At 42.7% G+C, this 23,469-nt stretch overlaps 1 protein-coding gene across 1 annotated transcript in view; it reads left to right on the top strand.

The window, feature by feature from the left end:
- LOC102034991 (lipoma-preferred partner homolog) overlaps nt 1–23,469 on the top strand; it is a 123,107-nt gene that overhangs the window by 58,937 nt on the left and 40,701 nt on the right. Inside the window, exon 3 of the mRNA XM_031055338.1 lies at nt 11,926–12,095. Coding sequence (XP_030911198.1) covers nt 11,926–12,095 — 170 coding nt within the window. The remainder of the gene's footprint in view (nt 1–11,925; nt 12,096–23,469) is intronic.

Raw genomic sequence — 23,469 nt, 5'->3', positions numbered from 1 at the left:
ACATATTTTCTTTAAATAAAATAATAATTTTTATAAATATGTATCTCATACTTTGCACTAATTCACTTGTACTGGAGGCCAAGCAAGAAAACTTTGATATCCTTATGTATCAAGCTCTAAGAATGTGGCAATCAGGTGAGCATAATGATCTGTGGATACTTGATATGAGTGCTCCATCATGGACTCCAGATGAAGCATGTGCCACTGGGAGGTTATTCTCAAATTAGAGAGTTATCAGTATTACTTTCCATCTACCCTGGCCAATAAAACCAGGTCCCATGACCCAAAGGAGGAGCAGAATTATAGTTACTGCTTAATTATATCAGTCTAATAATTTGATGTCACCAACATCAAATGACATTTTAAAAGGACTTTTGCTTTCAATACCAATGTCACATTTTAAGATGTGTGGTCATTCTGAATAGGAACAAATAGTGAATATCTCCTGCAGAATCAGAGTGCTTCTCCGTCCCAGGCTGTAAAGTTCCTGTTACTTGTCTAAGAGAGTAAACAAATATTGGACCTTGTACCTGGTTGGAAAGGTCTCCAATTTTGAGATGAAGAAGGAAACCTCTGTCTAGTAGGTTGCTTTAAAGAAAAAAAAAAAACAGCATTACTTGATTCCAGCTACTGAGAAATTTGGAGTGAATGGAATTCATTGCAAGGAGCAGTGGATGCTGAGCATACAGGTGAGGTGGTTTCCAGTGCCTGAGGGATGTGATTTATGGCAGGGTTGCTGTCAACACACAGACAGCACATGTTTCAAAACAGCAAAGAAGCTTTGGGCTGGTGCCGGATTGTGAAAGGCAGGGTTTTCAAAAAACCTGAAATAAATTAGGTGCTGGTTGAAATTTGGTGTGACATCTTCTAATGCAGCCAGGCACCTTTGAAAACCTCAGGCCTTAACGTTGTTGGGCCTATGAGAGCTGCCATTTGTTCAGGACACTACTCTTTGTCTGATCCAGCCTTTCTTCACTTATTTTTTTTTTCTTTCACTTTTGGCAATAGGGAGATAGGTTCCCTCCCTGTGTTTTGGATTTTGTCAGATGTTTTTCCCCAGGCAAGCGTGCAGGAGGCATTCCAGGTTGGTAGGCCAGAGCCAACAGCACAGGAAGCATCTCTGACTCAAAACCTTGTCATTACTCAGGCAATTTCATCTTCACCACTGAACAGAGCCTTTGGTAAAAATCAATTCATGCCACCACCTTCCCAGTGATGCCATGAAGCAGAGACAAGCTGCAGAATACCAGCTGGAGCACAGTCAGGCTGTGGAAGAGTGAATTGAGCCATTCATGCCCAGCCATGGATGTGATTTTTGGCTGGGCTTGAGTCTCCTTAACACACTGATGGTGCCTATCCTGAGCTTATGAAATAGATTGGCTGGGCAGGGGGACAGAAGTGGTTTGAAGTGCCCTTGTACAATATGGACGCAGTTGGAGATGAAAGTCTTTGGGACAGGGCACATTGTTTGCTCTGTGTTTGTCCTGCCTAACATTACAGAACTGTGCCTCATTGCTTGGGCTTCCTGACCCTGCTTTCATGCTGGAAATGGCAAACCCAGCCACAGTCCTTTGGGAACGTGGTAAAAGACAACTCATTTTTTGACCTAGACGTAAAGGCTGCTGTCTCTATCAGTGTGAGGCTTAGCTGGTCCCTTTGGACTGCAGTCTCGGTTCAGCTGTGAAAGAAGCTGAGAGCTCAGGAGAATTTGATCTATGTTTAAGGTGTGCTTGCACTGAGGAGAAGCATGAGCCTGTGGACAGCCAATCACTGGTCCTCCCCAGCTGGAGGAAGAGCTGGGAAAAGCTGCATGAAGCATTGCACAGTGAGCACCAAGCCTCTGAGGAGAGCAGCTCCTCTGGCCTCCAGCTCTGCTCTGTGTTACAGCCATCACTTATGGACGGGGTCAGGTGCAGCAGCCCCTGCGATCACTCTCCACTGCTCTAGCAACAAGGCTGCCCTCCTGAGCCAGGGAGGGAGCAGGCTGGGGCAGCACGCTGGGAGAGACACCTGCCAAAGGACCCAGGTGGGCCAGGCAGAGCTGTCCCACGTAGCTGCTCCCTGAGGCTGCTGCCACTGACACCCCCCGTAATGACACGGTATTTTTTTGTGGCTTTCCAAAAGAGGATCCTGAAATTTGGTACAGCATGACAGAATGAGCCCAAGAAATGCTCCCCTGCCAGTGGCCCCTGATGAGGGTGGGAGGAAGAGTGATTCCAGCCTGGTATCCTGCCTTCCTTTACCTGCAGAAGATTCATTCAAGCATGGTTGGCTCACCTTGTGTGTCATATTGTATTTGATGGTTTCACTGTCTAGGGTTTATCATGAAATATGGCTTTGCAAGTGCAAAGGGAGTGGCTCAGTGTTGGGATCACCAAAACTGCCAACATTTGTCTGATCTACAGCTCAGCCAGCAACTGTTCCCCTTTGCTTTGTTTTCCCCTTCCTAGGAGGGGTAAGCCCCCTTTGGCATAAATTGCCCAGAGAGATGTTTCCTGACAGCTCTACTAGGACTTGGCTGGTAGCCCCACCTTCGCCAGGGCTTTAGTAGAGAGCTGCTGAGGTTGTTCCCTGGATACTACATACTCGTAACATCTCACTAAAAAATAAGATGTCAACATTAGTGATGTGTTCCAAGGAAAAGAGTAATTTTTAGTTTAGAAAGTCTTAATTTTCCTGTGAAAGTAGAATAAAATAAGAGGTTTCTCAGCTTTTGAAAACATGGAAAAGGCCCACTTTCTTACAGCCTTTATAATTTTTGCCAGATATTTATTTTTTTAAGAAAAGATGTTTTTAGGTGTGTTACTTTTTGAACTTACTACATGCAATCAGAGAGGAGTAACAGCACAGGAATGTGGGGGACTTCTATGAAAGTATGCATTTTTAATTTTTTTTTTTATTTTTTTACCAAATGAAATTATTGCACTCCTTAGTTAAGCATTTGTTAGCTGGGCTTGTTGGTTTTTTGTTTTGTTTTGTTGTTGGTTTTTTTTTTTGGTACAAATTGTTTTTTTGAAAGTCTTGCCTCCAAAAACGAATAATTATGAAATGTTACTTCTTTCAATCCAACTCTACACCTGCAACGTACGGCTACTTCTTTACCATAGCCATGCCCGGCGCAGCCCAGGCTGGGAGCGGTGGGAAGCAGGGAGTGCCGGGCACACGGCAGGAGCCGTGTTTGCCGTGCTGGAGAGCCCGGCAGGGGCAGGGGCTGGAGCAGGAATTGCTGCGGCTGCAAGGGACACCCCCGTGCCTGCGCTGACAGCTCCTGCTCTGCTTCCCGAGCCCGTGCACAGCCGTGGTCTCTGTCATCTGGCAGCTTTCATCGGCATTAAAGGAAACATTTCTAAAGGAAATAGAGTACATTTTACTCTCTGCCTTGCATTTCCTTGATCGATTAGCAAAGGGAGGAATGTTTCCTCTCTCCCACTCTTTTTCTCGCCCTCTTTTTTTTTTTTTCTTTTTTTTTTTTGTTTCCAGTTTTAAGCGGGGTTCTATTTCAAGCCGTTCGCACATGGTAAAACACGTGCCAAAAAGTTGACACAATGTAACAACAACAACGGGGGCGGGGGGGAAAAGGCAAAGCATGCTGCAAAAAAGGTGTCTAGGACCTTAAATATTGTAGAGCATCACTGACCCCCACTGGGCTGGCACACTCACTGCACATCATCCAGCGTGGGGACTGGCACCTCATCGGTGTGTGGGGCTCAGGGACACACCAGCCGGCCGGGGGGCATCTTCCAGTCCCTCCTTACAGCTCGTGTGAGCCTGTCTGCTTTCCTTATGGCCATCATGAACGGAGTAAAGAGGCATTTGCTTGGCTTGCTGCAAGGGGCGTTACGGTTGGATGGCAGAAAGGCTCACTGCTGGTATGGTTAGGTACCCACTGAGATTTTTTGACCAAGTGCTTGGTGAAATCTCTGTTGCTGGAGGTTTTTAGGAGCAGGTTAAACAAGTATCTATCAAGAATGCTGTAGAGAGAGTTGGTGCTGCCTTCGAAGCAGTAAGATAATTTCCAGGTCTTCTCAAGATCCTGTTCAACCTGAATTTTTATATTTTTTTGGGAAGATCAAGAGTGGTCCTCTCCATTTTGTGGCAGTAATACATTGTGGCTGCAATAATTTCAGGAGGTACCTGTCATTGTAATCTGGTTTACATCAGAAACAAGCTAAACTGTCTCTTATGTCCCAGGATGTTGAGGAGAGGGGGATGTAGATGGGTAAAAGATCACCACCACAGAGGTGTTGAAGGAAGCAGAGTCTTTCCTTCTCTGTCAATAAACAGAGGGCAGTAGCAGAGGCACAGAACTCTGTGTGCTCAGTTGCTATGTGGCCCAGCCAGGCTGCCAGAGAGTGATGCCATGGTCCACACAAGGAGCGAATTCCTCCTCCTGAGGAAGGGATTTTACTAAGACTGGTACTGGGAGCTCCCTCTGAAATTGAGGTTTTATGCCACAGGCCCTTCTTAGCATCAAGCTTTTTCAGAGATGGCCTTGTGGTTAAAGAAACTGGACTGTGATTGAGAAAATATGGTTTCAGTTCCTGGCTCCATCATAAACTTCTTGTGTGACCCTTGGAGGGTTATTTAACCTGTGTGGGTCTCAAGTTCCCTGCCTGCATGTTGGGTGTCCTAACAGTCCTCTACCTTCCCTGGGGTGTTGGAAAGGCCTGGAGATCAGCTGGGACAGTAATCTTGTGATGAGCAGCATGAAGAAATGTTTGAGAAGGTAAAGTGTTGGCAGAGTGAGCCTGCACAGTTGCAATGAGTTTGCTCTGTGGTGTGGAATGGGACCTCTGGGGCACACTGAGAATGTGTCAGGTTTTTACAGCCAAACAAAGTGAGAATATGAAGTTGTATTGTGGTCGGAGGAAAGGGATGCAAACAACACCAGAGTGCATCTACTGCACAGTGCTGTACAGTACAAATGACAAGTAGGTCACTGCAGGGACCTGTACATCTGGAGTACAAGTGGAACACAGTTAAAGCAGAATAACCAGGACACAGTAATTAAATCATTGGCCTTGGATTTAATTTATGAAGTGTTTCAGGCACACATTGCAGCAAGAAACTGTGTTTACTGTGAAAGATTGTGTTTTCTGACGTCTGCTGAAGAAGAGGGAATTAAGATTGATCTGTCTCATGTCCAAAGGCTGTGTAAGACAGTTGATGCATACAGCCTGCTACTGTCAAATGGTGACACTTCAAGCTTGGATCCTGGCACAATAAACCATTGCCAAGGGCTTCCCACTCAGTGAAAAGTCTTGAGTTCAAAAGCAAAAAAAGTGTAGGTAAGGAAGGCAAGGGTAAGATGAGCTAAATAATACAGTTTTCTACAATATGTACAAAATGCCTTTGGGTTTCCCTCTGTACCATTATTGCAATGCCCTGAGTGCCAAAATGTCAGAATCACTCTGGGACAAATAAGATCAACACATCTGTGTCTAGCATAATCAGTTAGACACATACCTCCTGTGCACTGTAGAAGGACATAAACCCTCCCTTGTGGATCAGAGATCCCACTTCTATTCCTTTTGGATGAATTAAAGAACCCAGAACCTGTTGGGTACTTCTGAGTTGCAGAAGATCTGACTGAGACTTAACTCGATTAGGGTATACTAAGTTAAGGTCTGCTGTTACACTGTTATCCCAATAATCAATTTCTGCTCCTGCGTCCCCTTAAAATGGAGTAATTCTGCCTGTCTGACATAGGTGTCCTGAGGAATCCCATGTGCTTGGGAAATGCTTGAAAACCCTTGGATAAAAGTCACTAGGAGAGAGGAGGGAGACAGGGGAAAGTCTTTTTACATTGTTGACTTATGGTCAACGTTGTCCTCGAAATGCTGTTTTGTCATCAATATTTCTTCATTAGGAATAATGATTTTTCCACATTTACTGCCAGCTGATTCAAAGCCATCCAAAAGCAGAATGTGTCATGAATCTCTAAAATGCATTTGCTGGCGAACTCTAAACAGAAATGATTAGAAAAATAACACAGCGGAAATACTGGCTGTCTTGAGGCTGCTGGGGGAACTTTTAGTGAGATATTCTGTTCAATGTATTTATCTATTTTCAAAGTGTTCTTGGTACCGTTTTGAAAAGGCAGTGTGCTGTGTTTTTTTAGTTCTTTCTTGCGTTGTGTATCAGGGCTGCAGTGAGAGCCGAGGAATACACTTAGCTGATCAAGGAAAATTGTGTAATTGATAGGCACTGAGGATATGACCTTGTGGTGTATTCCCACTGTATGGTGAGGTGAGAAACAGTTTTTTCCATCATGCCGAGTTTTTTGAGATGTCAACGTTTTTTTCCCCATGTTTCAGCAAATGCAGAACCTCCCTACTTTGATGCTTTTATCAGAAAATTATCCCCTATCTCTTCTCTACATAGAATGCATGCTTTGAATTCATGAATTTAAGCCTTTTGTGGAGAGGTTTGCGCATTTTCTCTCTGCTTTCTCTGCTCTTGGCATCTGTAGTTGCCTGAATTGTCTGTGTTAGGCACTGTACATCACAATGGTGCTGCCAATGGCTTAATGTCTAAGTAGGTAGGACAGAAAAATAATGCTGTAGCCTAGAAAAGGCTACTGAAGTCCCTGGATGTGCAAACAGGAGCATCTCAAGCCCCCTGTGTGGAGTTACATTGCCTTTATCCTCAGCTCCAGTGTGATTGCTATCAGAATATTACAGCCATAAGGATTAGTATGACGTGCACCTATTCCATCATCCATCTTCAGTGGTGGATGTTTGTCCCATTTGCTCATGTTCTTAATCTGACATTTAAAAGTGATACATATCCCAGATAAGGTTGGACACCCTGTGCCTAAGTCCTCATCTCCACATTGTGCTCAGTTTCTGGCCAAATCTGAAGAGCTTTGCTGAGTAACAACTCAGATTATGGCGTTTCCTATTCATCTTCACAGTTAAAACCTGCATCCAAGCTCCAGTGACCTTGAATCTCTGCAACATCCTTTTCAAAAAAATGCAATTTCTCTCTATTCATGCTCAACTAGCTGCAGAAATAACTCTCTGGCTTTTAACTTGGGCCAGATAATTTTTGCCTCTTAGTCATAGAGTCATAGAATATCCTGAGTCGGAAGGGACCCACAAGGATCATCGAATCCAACTCCTAAACATCTCTCCTCTGGTTTCATTTTTGCCTCATATCAAACAGAAGCTTCATGTCTTTACCTGCACAACCTGTAATGACCTATTCCCACCCTTCTTCGTCTAGTATTCTCTAGTGACTTACCAACTCATCCTTCCCATCTGAAGCTATGTTCAACCTTCAAGCACTTACATTCTCTTTTGTGTTGTCTTTGTCCTTTCTTCAGAAGCATTCCATTAAACTTCCTTTAAACTCCCTCCGGGTCCTCTTTCAAATTCTTCCTTAACCTTTTCCTTTGCTGTGCTGTCTACAGACTCCTTGTCAACAGTAAAACATTTAGAGTGCTGAGACCACAGCTTCCCTTGCTGACTGGTTTTGTCTGATTGTTTCCTTCTATTTCCTATCACTATCTAGTTGTTACTGCTTGTATTAGGTTGTGAACTCCTGCAGTCAAGCCCTTCTTTGAATTCTGGGTTTTTCCAATACCCAGCAGAATGGATCTATTCTATAATCTGAGCAGACAGGATCTGTGGTGGTATAGGCAAAAACCATGTAATAAGAGTAATGAGAAAACAAGAAGTTAGAACATGGCATCGTGTGCAATATGAGCTCCTCTTCTCGCTTCCCCCCCTTCCTTCAGATTCACAATATTTCAAATTTTTTACACAGCAGAAGACATTAAATGAGGAGGTTTCAGAATAGAGTATAGCAGCTGATGTATCCTTTCAGCTGCTGAAGTGTTTCTGTGTAATGCACTCACTAACTGTGGCATTTTGAGCAGGGAAGCCTCTGCGGGCACTTCTGTACACGCCCCCAAGGTAAGACCACCATGTGGCAGCCAGGCTGGGCTGAAGGAAGGTCACAGCATGGCCAAGGTTATGAACCTCTTTCATGCAAAAATAGAGGACTCTGGTCTCCCAGGCTTGCTGCCAACATATCGCCTTCTAGTTTTGCTGAAATGATCTTGAAAAAGGATCTAAAAAGGGCTGAAGGGGCCAAAGAAGAATGTTGAAATGACATAGTTTCTCATCTTCATGCAGTTTAGTGCTAATTTTGTCCTTTGTCTTTAAGCTGCCTTTTAAATGCTGCTTGTGGAAAGCAAATGGGTCACGTTGTTCCATGTTTCTACTGTAATACGCTGCCTGCTATTTTTCTCTTAGATTATTTGTGTAATCTTTTTTGTGCAATCTGTTTGTTCTTGAGTCTTGCAAACTTTGCCTTTTGCTACTTCTTTCCCAATAAGCAGTGCAACTTGTTCTGTGTTCACTCATGGGTATTCTGCACACAACGGACTGGGTTATTTGAGACAGTGTGAAAATATTAAAATGGGGAACATGTGTGGGCACTTAATTGTGGTGAGCCCAACCACAAATACCTTCGCCGTTGGTAACTGGCACAGAGGAAAAGCAGACCTTTGTTTTGTTTTTATCAGGCATAATGATAGATACATTGTTTTTAGTGGGGTTTTTCTGGTTTTCTAAGGAAATGAGGCTTGTGCAATCACACTGCCTGTGTGCATGTGCCTGTCTGCTTGTCAGTTCCTCCTTCACCAACACTTGAAGCTAATAGCCATTTTCACCTACATTTGAGTGAGTTGCAGGAGTTGGGAGAAGAGACAGGTTTTTGCAGAAGCCTTGTGAGTTCCCAGATCGCACCAAGATCTGCAGAAGGTGCAGTCTCCAGTGATCACATTGCTGCAAACCAGATCAGTTGTGTATTTGCCCATGTGCCTTTAAGTGGATCCAGCCACCCAAATATTAGCTCCCAAATTTGAATATTTTGGCTTATTTGTTTTTACCTTTTGGGTGAGTGAGTCAGTTGGGAGAGTTGCTAGGCACAGAGCTTGTGTTTTGATTCTTTCTGGAGTGGCCATGTCTCATGGTAAACATGGTTTGCTCAAGGCCACAGTGTTATAATTTGCATATAAACTTACAAAAAGGGAAGCTTTCTTTAAACTTTCCTGTGTGAGAGTTTATGGGAGTATTTCTGTCTGTGTACTTAATAGCAGAAACTGTGCTTCTCATAAATGTAGACAGGTTAAGTCTGTTGCTGCCTCAGTGGGAATCTTCTGTGGAAAAACCCAGAAAGAGGAAGGAAAGCCTCAGGAAATGAACTTAAAGGGGAGAAGTTGGCCAAGACTCATGTTGTGCTACTCTTTGGTTTGTATCTGACCACCAGCAGTGTAGTTGGGGAATACCTCAGAGCCATGGGGGAATGTAGCCTCAGGGCACGTTGGGGGGGCAGAGAAGATGTCTTTATGTCTTTGTACTTCCGTGGCCTCTTTGCTCAAAGAGGGGACAGAGGTACAAAGGCACTGAGTGACTTGTCAGAGATTACAGGAGTAGATATTTGAGTTAGGAAACAGACCCACGTCTCCTGGCATAGGTGCAGCCATAAGTATGGTCTCCATGTAGACAGCTTCTTCTGCAAATGGAGAGATGCCTTGGTCAAGGAAGAAGATAAGTGCTGAAGCACACAAGAGCTGGCTAAATTATGAGTGTGAGAAGGGAAGGAGGGGTAGAAAAGATTCCCACATGTTCTGCTCAGATGTTAACAAAGAAAGCTGAGAAGTGTTTGCATAGACACTACATTATTCCATGTCCAAATGCCTCATAAAAATAATACCGGATGATCACAGAATGGCACACTAGGGAAAATAAATTCTTCAGCGGAATATTCCCTCTGGAAAAACACTGTGTAAAGTAATACACTAATGGCTTTCAATTTCATGTTTTATATATAGAGATATTAACTGCTCCCCAGACGTCTCTTCATATTACAGCCCAGCTACACGAGATGTTTGGAGAAGGCCCTGGAGCAGCTCTGTGCTGTCCACACCAGGGCTCAGCAGGGCTCTCCTGTGCTACACAGGAGGTGTCTTCTGCCTCCTTCTCAGTGCAGTGCTCGATCCTGTGGTTCTCTCCAGTGGGTTTGGGTTTTTTTCTTCCTAGCCCTCATGGTTTTTTCCATTCTTCCCCTGCACTCTGTAGCCTCGCTACCATGCTGGGAAACCTGAATTCCTTTTCTGCTTATAAAAAAGGAGTCCTCTCTAGAAGTGTTACAGTGGAGTGATTAAAGCACAACAGTGACAATCAAAACCCTAAGAACAAATGCTAAGGAGAGTTAAGTTTAAATACATCATTATTAATTCCATTTGGGGGATTTCCAGACTTGTCTGGATTCATCTGGTGAGTTCTTCTTCCACATTGCTCAGGCTGGGAGCTGTTTGAGTCAGGAACTGTCTGTCCTGTATAAAGCCAACTACAGTTATACCATTGTAGCAAATCGTAATGATCTGGGTTCTTTTCCAAGCTTTCCTAATATATCTCAAATGTGTGTATATATATCATCCTGCCACATCCTGAGGGATCCAAAAGTAGCTTACATGCTTTGTTCCCTGAATGTAGCTTGCTGGAGTGTGGGACAGGCAGGAAAGAAGTCATGAGTGTGGGGACATTGTCAGTTCACAGTGAAGGGCAGCAGTCCTACTCTTGAGATGACAAGACAGGTCTAACTTGTAGAAGATGTGCAGTATTTGCATGAAAAGGCCAATGAACAGGTATGAGAGAGAATTATATCACTACTGGATTATGTAATTATTATCAGGTACATATTATTTCTATATGCCTTTATGAATAATTCTGTATTGAACTCAGTCTGCTTTCCTCAGCTCTTGCTTGCCTTCCCATGCTCACTGACCACACCACTCCACCCATGAAGTCTTCAAGAAGTGCAGGGTCCCAAGGCTGGGGTTACCACAGTTATTCTTAAACTGGAGGGTACCATTTTGAGTGGGGCAATGCCTCAGATCATAGTAGCTCTGTTACCTTTGGTGGGGTTCTCCTGTGTAGTGTGGCTGACCTTGTCCTTAATGCCTTCCATTTTCAACATCAGTTGTTACGTAAGGACATCAGAACTTCAGGGGCTATCTCCATTTTCTAGAACCCAAATGGCAGAGAAAAACGGCAAAGGTGTGCCTTCTACCCACCTCTTCCATCACCTCTGCACCACAGTCTTCCCTAGGGAAATGTTTTCCCATGAGCTAAGGAAATCTTGTCTTCACTTTAAAACTATCTGCCACATAGCATCTTTAGCAACAATCTGAACAAGGCAGCAAGCCTTTTGTAAGTGCCTGTCTACAGACTTTTTGTTATGCATTTGTGTCTGACATTAAGGACCCTTTTCAGAATCAGACAGAGCTCTTAAGGCTTGTCTGTACTTAGAGTCTTTACCAGCAGTTTCTGATACACCTTTCTTGAAGGATGGTAAGAATAAAATATCCACACATCAGTTTCTTTAGGAATAGTTTCTGTGCTTTAAATAGACAGAATATCTTAATCTGTATTAATCCTTGAACAGAAAAAAAAGTAATTGGCTCCATTGAGAGAATTGGTTTAAGCTATACAAGCAAAAACTTTTTAAATTGTGCTGCCATTAGGCAGCTTTATGAGGCCTCCTATGACAAAATCCTTTCATGTGGAAGCAAGGCTTAAGGCACAGGTTTATCCCATCTAACTGAGGAGCTGGGTTAGAAGATAGCTGAGTGGTTTGTATCTGGAGCTGAAGATCCTTACAATGACTGTTGGCTTACAGCACAACTGACATGAGTGCTGTCTTGGGAGCCAGTGTCAATCCTTTCTAGATCTTTTCATATGGACCAGCACCAGAGTGCCTTCCAGGGGCACTGGATCTTTGCCAGCAGTAGCACAAATTGCTTTTCTCTGGACTGAATTCCACGTCCTCCTCACCAGCCACGGGTGAGTGGAGTGGTGCAGCTGGGATGAGGGCCTTGCTTTGACTCCTGTCCTTTCCCTCTGGTGACAGGGCGCTGTGCCCGCTGCGGGGAGAATGTTGTCGGAGAGGGCACCGGTTGCACAGCCATGGACCAAGTCTTCCACGTGGATTGTTTCACCTGCATAAAGTGCAGCAGCAAGCTGAGGGGACAGCCTTTCTATGCCGTGGAGAAGAAAGCCTACTGTGAACCCTGCTACATTGTGAGTACCTGTTCCTCTTTGTGCCCTGATATTAATGCACAGACATGGGAAACATTTATTTCTTTCGTTGCTGTGGAGTTGCCTTACAGTTAAAATCTCACAACCCTGCTCATGGCAGTACCATGAGCAACAGGTTTTTTTATGGTCTTCAGAAGAACTCTGATCTTTTCAACTTACTGGGTGAATTACAGTTCCTGGTCTGACTTTCCTCTGAAATGAAGTGGACACAGCAGGAGAAAGAGCTGGGTTTTGTGATTGTCTCATCTCTGTAAGGAGCAGACTACGCAGTCATTTTTTAGCAGTAGTGTGGTTCTTAGCTTTCTCTGTTGAGAACTCTGATACCAAAATGGTTACAGACTGTGTGCCCAATAAGATTAAGGAGGTGGGATGCAAGACAGCGCTAAAATTTCTAAAATCAAGACTTTTGCCTTGCTTGATGGAAGACTTTCTACTAAACTGAGGGTCTTTGGATTAGATGTCTTTTGAAGCTTACATTACCCTAAAATTTCATTTCATGCCTCCAACAAGGTCTTAAAGCAAACAATTAGCAGTTGCTCTGAGGAGCTGCACGTTTTAAGAGACTCCCATAACAAGTAGCTGGAACCAGTTGTACAGGTGCAAATTAAAGAAACATCCCATAATGTGCCTGAGGCTTTATCTTGATCTGACCTTAGCATCCAGTATATAAAGATTATCCTCGTAACTTAGAGTAAGAAAAGCACTGGAACATTCTTAAAACACTGACAGATCTGTCTTTAAGCTTCCAGTTTTGAGTTCTTACAAATGCTGGATAATTGGATTTACACTTCTGAAAGTAAAAATTGATGTTTTTCTTGACATTTCTGTCATTCCAGTGATAATTAGAGCAATAATACTAAAATATTTCTGAAAATGCCACTAATATTTCATTTTTCTCTCTATTTCTACAGAGCCTTCACAGTGAGATTGTTACAGAAATACTGAATATAAAAAGGGCGGATTGTGTCTTACTTACAATGGCAGTGATAGATGGGCCTTGTTAAATTGATTTTAAAAGCTAAATGGTCTTTTGGTGGAATATGTACCTTTTAAATAATTTCTATTTTTGTTTGCACTAAAATGATTGCACCATAAAAAATTTAAGTTTCATTTTGTGGCAAGTTTAACCACGTGCAAAGCACTGAAGACTTTAGGAAGGTGCATTCATAATATAATTGGAGCAACTTTATGTAACTAGAATTAAACATTTCATTGACTTCAGGCTGGAATTGACTTCATCTGCTTGCAGATTGATACTTTCTTTTCTTCTTTTTTAAATCAAGCACGCATTCTACACCACTCATCTGCTTTAGTTTGGGAAAACATCTGCATTAGCCACTGTAGTAATGGTTTAAGATTATTTAATCCCATTACTTATACACTTCATTAGCCTGAGTGAATTGTTGGCAAGGGTTCAGTAAACTTCCTACATTGGGAGATAAAAGGATAAAAAAGGAAAGGGAGAAGGATTCTGTTCCTCATTTTCTTTCAAATTTATCTTCTATCTATTTAAGGGATAAAGGAACGATAATTGCCTGGTTGCATCTGCGTTTGTATGTTCTGTGATAGGGCTTTGCAGCTCTGAGTACAGAGGAAAGAGTAAACGTTTAATAGCTTCCTTTTATATAACCAGAAGGGGCCTTTAAATGTTTATCCATGCAGTCCACAAAAACATGGTTATGGAGTTAACCCAAAACACGTCTGGATCCATCTGCTGCTGCACATGCAGGGGGAAGGATGGCAATGCTGATGGGGCTACATATATGTAGCTGGGCAGCTGGTAGTATGAGTGAGAAAATGGGAAGCAGGAAGCTGGTAGTCTGATGCAGTAAAGAGAAAAAAAAAAAAAACCAACCAAAAACCCAAGCACATATTAAACTCTTAAATGTGGAAGAAACGAGTGCTGGGAGCCTATGTCTCAGTGTCTTTCAGAAAGCTTGGGACTGTGCTGTGTTGAAAGCCAGATCTACAAGGGATCTAGGCTTCTGCCATCCTCTGGCTTTAGGCCTGAGGAATTTGTGTCCTAGAGCATATGTCTCATTGATTTTTCAGTGGAATGAAGCCTGCATTGGCTACAGCAGGAATGAATGCTTAAGTACACTGAGGTTTTGAGCTAGGCTTGCAACTTATTCTTGCAGATGAATGAGACCCTTAAATTGATGAGGCACAGTCTGACTGCTTTTGTCTTTAGATGCCTTTAGATGTGTGATGCAGTTATCCTGAACTCTGAGTCTTAATGACCTGCTTAAAATCTAGCCTGTCTAGCCACATTCTGCTGAATTGTGGCCTCAGATTATTTTTGGTTTGGTTTGGGGTTTTTTCCCCTTTCTTTTTGGTTGGTTGGTTGGTTGATTGGTTTTGGGGGGTTTTTTGGTGTTTGGTTTTTGAAGGTGGGTGGGGTATTTTTTGTTTCCCAAAGTCCCTGTATCAGAAAATAGCTTGGATACTAGGAATCCTAGATCTGTAGAAACTCAGTGGGACTGAAGTACCTTGACTCAAATTCCTCCGGAGCTGAATTCCCATGGAAGGTGCAGCAGATGTGACTGGCCCAAAACAGCACAGCTAATTCATGGCAGTGGCCAGCTGAGAAAACAGGGTTCTCAGCTGGTGTAAGTGTGAGTAATTCAGTGAAACTTGTTTCTGGTCTACCTAATTCACACTGATTTCCAGCACACATCCCTATTTTCCCAAGTCAAAAACTCTTGACCTCTTATGCAAGTCATAGAGGCTTAATTTATATAAAGAAAATAAACAAATACTTGCCTAGTAACACTGGCCTAGTTGTGATATATAAATTCTTGAAGCCTTAGATAATTTTTTAATAATTCACTGGTGTGACTTGTGGCCTTATGCACACAAAAACTATGCACAAAAATAAAAATAAATGTTTTTAAACAATTAGAATTGGCTAATCTACTCAATTTGTTGTGTGACTCTTCTTAGCTGTGGTGTAGTGAAGCCATAATTAAGATTTCTGTGAAGAGCTGTATTTAATTACTGGTTAGTCAGTACCAAGCCTAAATAGCCTGCAGAAGGGGTTTTCTTTGTTGTTTTTGTTTCTGGTTTTATTTATCAGTGATCCAATTAAGATGAAATTCCCCAAAATTCTGAATTAACATCTAAGGAAATCAATCACCTGTTTGAAAAGAATTATTTTTCTTAATGGGAATTTGAGTACCAGAGTTAATTTCTTTCACACAAAAATCCTCCCACCCAAAAGCCCATCACTATAATTTCCTGTTACATCTTCTGAGTGCAGCGAGTTCTGTTGCCAATGTGTTTGCTGGTTTTGCTCTGCATCCAAGGATTCTTTCATTATTGATGTTATTTCTAAAAGAGTACCAGTCTTCTCCATTAAGACTCTTCTGCTGAACTAAAAGCAACTGTAAAAACTAAAGTGTTAATAGGAAACAGATGTTTCCCAGTCATGATGACAGTCAAGTTAACATTTGAAATACCATGATAGAGTTTCCAGTGTAACCAGTGCACTGCTGTGCACGTGATGAATGCCGTGTCTGCACTATGTTATCAGTATATTTCCCCCCTCCCTTACAGGGCAAATTACTGACAAAAGAACATTTGGTTTGCTTCCTCTAAGTAGTTGAAGAGATTTTAACACTGGACTGAGAGCAGGGAAAAGGCTAAGCCTAATATCAGTGGAACTGTTGTTATAAAAGACTGAAGAGCAAGATGTTGAGCAGTGCCAGCTGTCTGCTGTCCAAATACCGTGTTATCGTAAGGACTGAGCACAAGGTTAACCAGACACACCAGTCTGGCAAGAGTGATGCTGCTGTTTTGTGAATGGGGTGTTCTTTGATGTCCTGATAACTTTCTCCAGGATGTGGAAATTTTCTTCCATTCTTACTCCCCTCTCCTGACAGTCTGGTGGTTGGCAGCTGGAGATGTGCACTCTGAGGTGAGGGCTGGGAGGGGCTCAGCTCCTGCAGTTAATGCAGAAAGCAGCAAGATTTTGCTGATGCTCCTGGCCTCTCAGGCTTTCTTCTGTTGTGTCCCAGTCAATGTGACCCACCTGGGGAGAGGACCATGGTGGGACTGGGTAGGGGAAATAGCAGAAATAGCCAGGGTCAGATGAAAGACTTCAGAGAAGTGGTGGGCTAGAAATGGTGAAGGATTTATTGAAGGAGAAGAAAGAAACTCTCATTTCTGTCAAGCTAGACCAGGGGAAATGGTGGGTATGCTCTGCAGAGCCCTGTGGAGAGCCAGGGGTTGATGTTTCCTATTTCTGCTGAGCACTGTGAGATATTGAGGACAGTATCTTAAACCCATCCCCAAAGATCACTTATAAGGATTTTTTGTAGGTGAAGTTCATATTTTCATAGTAAAGAAAGCTGTGGAAGTGCTTGAAGGAAGAAGAATTATGCATGGGAGTCTTGTCCTGGTTATTTCTGTTCCCCAGCTTTGAACTTGGGATCATAGTGCTCCACCTCCCCCCAGCACCCCCCCGGTTATTTGTTTTGTGAGCAGAAAAAGGTATATCTTTGAGGGTTTTTTTCCTCTTAAAGTCTTCTAACTTCCCGGCCTATCAGTGGCTGTAGTTCAGTAGCAGAAGGTAGTTCAGAACAGAACACAAGAGAAATGCTTTTAAGAAATGTTACAATGTGTGCCACCGGTGCCATGGAACATCCTGGGAAAGCTTAAATTTGCTAATCATTCTAAAATGTCAGTGTTAACTCAATTTGTGCTCATTGAAATCTCTGGTGAGACTGCTATTGGCTTCAATGTGACTGGTATTGTAAACCTCGCCCTGTGTGCACGTGAGTGTGGTTGGTTGAAAGCTGTGCAAGAGCAGCTTCCTGCAGCACATAGGGTTTAAAGTGTAAGGTTGTTCCCTGCAGTAAAACTACATCTATTTTTAAAAATAATTCTGCAATTTGTAAGGAGGGATTACAGCACTAATTTAGCAACTATGTAACAATTTAAATTGGACCAGAAAAGAGAAACTATAATTTAAAGATGTTTTTTTATGATACAAGTTTTCTTCTTTTTAAAGTAAAAAGCCCTTTATTCTTGTTTTTGTCAAGCAACGTATTGAATTTGAGAGTAATTTATGGAAAGTGCTGCCAGCATGGTATTGCAAGTGCTCCACAATTTGAATTTAAACTGCTCAATGGGATCATTAAGACTATTATGCCTGCTTTCCAAAGAGTTTGAATTCAAAATGACAACTGGAACAAAAATATAAAATAAACTAAAGAGAAGTCACGCACTCTTTGCGTGGTGGAATTTTTCTGCCCTCGAAATATTTCATTGAGATCAATGCTGCTCTTCAATCCTCTCCTAGAAAAAAGCTGGTGTTGCTAGTTTTAGTTCGGAGCTCCTGTGTGAGTCATCGGCAGCAGGGAGCTGAACCTGTGACCCGCGGATCGAAAAGCATTAAGGCTCAGCTCCTGTGGCACAGAGATGGAGCTAGGCTGTGCCAGTCAGCAGCAGGCTCAGCCCTGGGTATTTCTTACCCTCAATAGAAGTGGTCCATGGGCACAGCAGCCACAAAACAGGTCCAGAGTTTTGGCTCGCTCGCAGGCTGCTGATTATTAGCATTGATAGTTTTGCTAGTCTGCGCCCAGTTGGTAATTCCATGAAAAAAACATAATGTCAAGGGAAATCTTTTACATCTAATAAACTGATCATTTGTAAAAGTGAAAAATTAGTAAATCCCTTAAGAGTGTAACAGCCCTTTCTATTGATACCACCCAGCAACAGCTGATATAAAAAATAGAGACAGAAGGTGGAGGAGGAGTAGTGGCCATAAGCTCAACTCTACTACTTTGAGTGGTAAATGTTCTTGTGCAATCAGGACACAGATAGAGGAGGATGGGATGCTATTACATAAGCTGCACCTGGAGCTTCCAGGAGTCCAGGTCTAGGAGGTACAAAAACGTGTGAGAGAATATGTCGATGAAGCAGCTTCTGTCAGAACTGGGACAGCTGAACTTAGCTGACCCTCTGGAAGACTGCATCTGTTTTTTCAGTGGCCTACCAGCTGTTACAGGGGATGGGTCATGCCTCTTATTTTGTCACAAGGCAAGAGAAAAGGTTCCTTTGCAGGGGCGGATGGGTGGAGGAGTCAGCAGAGGTCAATAACCTCCTTTCTAAACTGGAATTATAAAGAAAGGGGAGAAAGTGTACCATGAGATGATGAGGTAATGCTTTACAGAGACTCCTCTGTAGAGACCCAGAGGCTCATATTAAAGAAGACAGGGCCAATTCATCTTGCTGTCCAACAAGGACAGGACAAGAAGCCTGCAAATCAAGCCTGTAAGAAGGAAAATTCATAGTGTTCTTGGAAGACATGAGAGCGAGCCCTGCCAAGAATTGCACTGGGCTCACCTTGGGTGATGGATTCTGAGACCAATATACCTTGGTGTAATTGACTTTCCAGAAAGCTGACTAGAGTGTTGCTTTAGAGGAAGACCAGCTATGGATTGTGGAGGTAAAGCAACTTGATGCTACCAATGAGAACAGTGTCACAAGGGGGATATTTTTGGTAAAGTACCATAGTGCTGGACAGCGTTTTAATAGATACATTTGTGTTGGAAGATTGGGCATGAAGTGCTGATTAACTATTCACTGAAGTCTTCGTGGTGCAAAGTTTTGTTAGGTATGGATCACTTTTCATTCCTTTTCATGGCCCCTATTTAAAAATGTGTCCATATTAAGTGATGAGTCCTCTTCCACACCTGGGCTTACTTGGGATTTTTGTGATGACTTGCTAGAATCCAGATCTTTCCTCCTGTGTGTGTTGGCAGCCATAACAACTTGAATCGTAGTCTTGTCTCTGCCTTGTGCTTTTATAATTAGAGGCATTTTTCATATTTTGATTATATGAACTAAGCATTGATTTGACATGTATAATCTAGAAAAACTATATCATGGGAAATGAAGAGTTCTTAGTGACTGAAAAGATGATACTGCGAAGGACCAGCTGCTGCCATTCAGTGAATTTCTTGCCTCACAGGGTGAATTCCACTGACCAACTGTCAGAAAATAGTCTCCCTCTCTGCAGGACTAATGGGATTTTATGGTTCCTGACTATAGATTCACTTAGGGATCATGCTACAGTAGAGGGGATGGTGAAGTCATTTAGCAATGGATTTTAGCTGTGTGTTGAACTTTCCCTATGGAATGTATCCCAAAGCTTGCTGCCTTTGCAAGTTAGCAGAAATGGCTTATAAGGAAAAAATAACATCTTTGTAGTATCTTCCTCATTTGCAGTCAAGTGTAGATGGATATTGGCAAGTTATATCCAGTGTTTACAGTGTTCATCTCTTTTCTTTCATCTGTTCTTCACCACCTCCTCAGTGAACTACTTGCTGCTTTCACCCTCTGCTGCTCAAGCAACATCTGGAGATATCACTGTAATAAATTCTCACTGTGGTGTGTCAGTGAATGAAAGTCTTTGTCTCTGAAAAACTTCTTGGTAAACAGCAAGTCTATGGGAAAGGCAACTGTGTTGTCTCCATATTGCAGATGGAGATCTGACCCTGAGAAGTTTAAATGCAGTTTGTTTAGATCATGGGTCTCCATTGCTGGAAGCCTTCAAAGACAGGCAGGACAAACAACTCTTAGGAATGGTTAAGGTCTAGGCATGGGCAGACCTAGGGATGTTTTTCTAGCCTTGCTTGCTCCAGTTCTGAGCTTGAATTATGTGTCCAGGACCACAAACACATCCTGCACTTTACAGCTCAGGGTTTCCATGCCCCAATTTTCTACCTATTTTCAGGTCAGCCTGCCAGGATCTTGAGGTGAAGGAGCTACCTTTCTTTTCTTCCCCTCTTCCAATCACTGCTGTTTAGAGACTGGACAGGAATAAAAACGTGCATCTGAAAGCTGAGTGAGGGCTCTTGGAAAACCCAGGAGGGTGGAAGGTACCATGACAGTTTTCCTTTCCAAGTAGTCCTACTGCTTGCTTGTAACCCTGCATAGTTATTTGTCAATACAAACTGCTGAAGACAATTATTCTGAAAAGGCTGTAATGTATTTGAAACGGGACCTGTAATTTAGGTGTGTGTTTCCATCAGATCTGTGTATTATGGAGCTTTGTCCTTTCTAATGCAGTGACGTTAAAGCACTGCAGTGTCCAGACATAAAAAAAATTGGAACTCACTGAAGTAAACAAACCATTAAGTATTGCTTATTTTTACCAGTGCCCCTTTGCAGAGCTGCTGGCAAAGCATGCTGCACTACCTGTGAGTAACAGAGTTGAATCTGTCCTGGAATGGGTGTGTTTGGATTTAGCAAGGATGGTTCCCTGAGCAGCCTTGAAGACAGCAAAATCTTGTCTTGCTCACTCTCAATTCCAGATGCCCTCTTCCTTCAGTCCAGACAGTGATTTGCAAGCCTGAGTGCTAGGCAGCCCAGCAGGCTCTTGCAGCATGCCACTTGAGCCGTCTCCTTGGTGAAGCCACACTCCAAGGAATTTGCTCTGGCAAAAGCTCAGTCTGTGAGTCGATCCTCCCTCTAGTGTCTGCCTCTGCTCTTCACTCCAGGACATGATTTGTGTGCATGTGATGTTTGTTTGCAGTGGGGGAAACTGTTTAACTTGCCATCACGCACACAGAAACCCCAGTGGGCTTGGGAGATTTCTGGTTGGAAAAAAACTAATGCCAGTGTCGGGAAAGTACAACAAATGGGAATGGTGACAGGAGAAAAAGTTTCTTGATTTTAAGAGTATGGAGAGTGTTTGGTACTCACATTGGGACAAAGCAAATTGTAAGACTATTGTTTCATCTCACCTGCATTGATTACAAAGCTATGGTCCAAGTACAATATTGAGAGAAGAGATAAATAATCCACTGAGATATTTTGGGCAGAAGGAAAACCAGATTATAGCTTAACTCTGACGCTGTGGCATTTGCTGGGGACAAGAGATAATTGTGCACTGGTAGGTACAGCCTTCACAGGAGCTGAGAGGTTGCTGTGGTCAGTGAGGTCCCGCAGCGTGCACCCATCTCTGCCATGCCTCTGTCGGGGTTAGGCAGGGATGGCACCGTGCATGTCAGTGAGCATGGAACTCATGGGGCATCTGGATTGCTGAAAATGAGTGACAAAATCTGCACAGCTTGTCCCTGCTTTTCCCTGGCTGCTGTTTCCTGACAAACATTTGACACAGAAGCACCATGGAGGTTTTCCACACCAACCTGATGCTGTAAGTGTCAAAGCAGACTTGCCACGCAGCTCTCTGAGGCAGTGCAGGAAGTGCAGGCAGTTAGAAACTGGTGGCCATTCTTGTTACATGCCTATGTTTCAAAGGTTTTTGTTCTTGTTAAAAATAGAGCTTTATGGAAAGAAACAAACCAAGAATCTTTGTGACCTCTTTGGTGTGAGGTTATAGAGCACAGATTCGATAGTCTTTAGTCGCTATAGGAATGTACTCCTGCAGATGCTGGCCATCGAAAAAAATCTTTGTATTGTTTTGATTTTTATTTTCTTGCTGAAGTTAGTCTACTAATGTGTTTAATGCTGCAGCTCATTGTATTTGCATCCTTGCTGTTTGACTCTTTAACACTGAGTGGCCTTCCAGATTCTCCTGTCACTTAACCTTTTTCCGGTAGGAGTTTTTTCAACTGCTTCAGAGATGTAAAAAGTAATGGTTATTATGCCCAAAACCTAAAAGTTGCTGCTGACCAAACCCAGATACTTTCCATTGTTTGTGAACGGAAATACAGAAAGAGGGGGGGAAAGATAACAGTGTTGAAATGTAAATTAATTCTCAGATGTTATCAGGCATTGAGATTTTAAGTATGAATATTCCATTAGCTCCTGATAAGGTAGTTTTTTGTTTAAGGTCATGTTTGAACCAATACACCATCTTGGCATCCCACCAACAAAGATATCTGTGTAAATGCAATCTGTGTTCAAGCCAGACAACACTTTAAAATTTATTTAATATTTCCTACACTAAGCCATCTGTGACTGGTCACATTTTAGGAAGCAAACGAACATCATAGCAATGTTCGCCAATCTCTTTGAGTAACTTCTAGACTTTTTAAATTAAATGTGCTGCCAAATATTTATGTTCTGTTGTGAAAAGAAAAATATTTGTTTGACATCCTAGATTCCCTGGCAATTTGCAGTCGATTGCTCTTCTGAGGAGCTGTGCTTTTCTTGTGGATGCTGCAGGGCCAAAGGAGGATGTGGGAAACCCCAAAGGTGCCTTTAGGGCTCCTCAGCAGGGAATGGGGGCAGCTGTAGCATGATGGGGCTTTGTGGGGGCTGAGAGAGGTTGAGCCCTGGGTCCTCCTGTGGAGGGTGTGACAGGGGCAGGCTGGGGGCCAGGTTGTGCCCAGTGCTGGCACTGAAGGGTCAGAGGGTGGTGGGACAGGCACAGGTGGCCATCACAGCGTTCCTGCCAACATGCAAAAGGCTCAAGAGTTCCCAGAAAAGCCAAACCACTTAGCAGGATGTCTTCCAGTGCATCTCCCACAGGCACTGCAGCCATCACCAAGGCAACCAAGTTACCAGAATTTAGCAGCAGCAAAACAGAAGGGAAAATTAGTGATGGCCGAAATCATGGCTGCTAAAGGCCCTGATGGAGCTGAGCCATGCTCTAAATCACATCTAGCATTTAGCAATAATTTTCAGAAAAAGTCTTGGTTTTTTTATCCTATTCCACAGGTTTATGGCTGGCTTAAATTTGATCATTCTAAAGTAGTGAAGTGCCTTTGTTCAAGGGCTTGGAAATTGTTATCCTCTTACTACATACAGGTACTAATAAACAAGTAAAATGTCTAAAACTGTCCTGAAAGAGTGAATTCTGTTTTGGAGAGGCTGAAATGTTCTCTAGAGTCCCTGGTGACACAGCACCAGTTTTGGCTAAGTACTGATTTGAAATGGTCCATATAATTTCCCTGTACTTACCACCTTGGGACTGTTGCAACCAGCAGAAGCCCAGGTGAATCATCAGCCCATAACCTGTCCACGTGTCTGTCACCTATAGGAACAATGCCATACACAGAACATGCATATTCTTATATTCTGGAAAGAGGCCTTTGCAACAGAGCAGGGAGAGAAAGCAGTCTTGATTTGCTGTATTACCTCTGACAGTTTTACTTTCACTGTGGCATGGCAATAAGATTAAAGTTTTATAGTAATATCACCTCCATCCAGACAAAAAAAAATAAAACCTCTCCTCTCTGGTACTTAGATTTCAAACTCTTTTTATAGAGCCTCTGCATCTGTTAATAAAGTCCTTAATTCATTTTGAACATTTTATTGTCACTTTAGATAAAAGTTTAATCAGATAGAATTATTGCCCTTCTAATATTCCCTTAACCTTTGCATTTCAGACTTAGACCATATCATTTAAATTTTAAAATCACTCTTTTATAGACTTGAG

This window comes from Geospiza fortis, unplaced genomic scaffold, assembly GCF_000277835.1.
Source record: "Geospiza fortis unplaced genomic scaffold, GeoFor_1.0 scaffold172, whole genome shotgun sequence".
NCBI lineage: Eukaryota > Metazoa > Chordata > Aves > Passeriformes > Thraupidae > Geospiza > Geospiza fortis.
The sequence above is the reverse complement of the archived record's forward strand: the minus strand, read 5'-3'. Positions and strand labels throughout refer to the sequence as shown.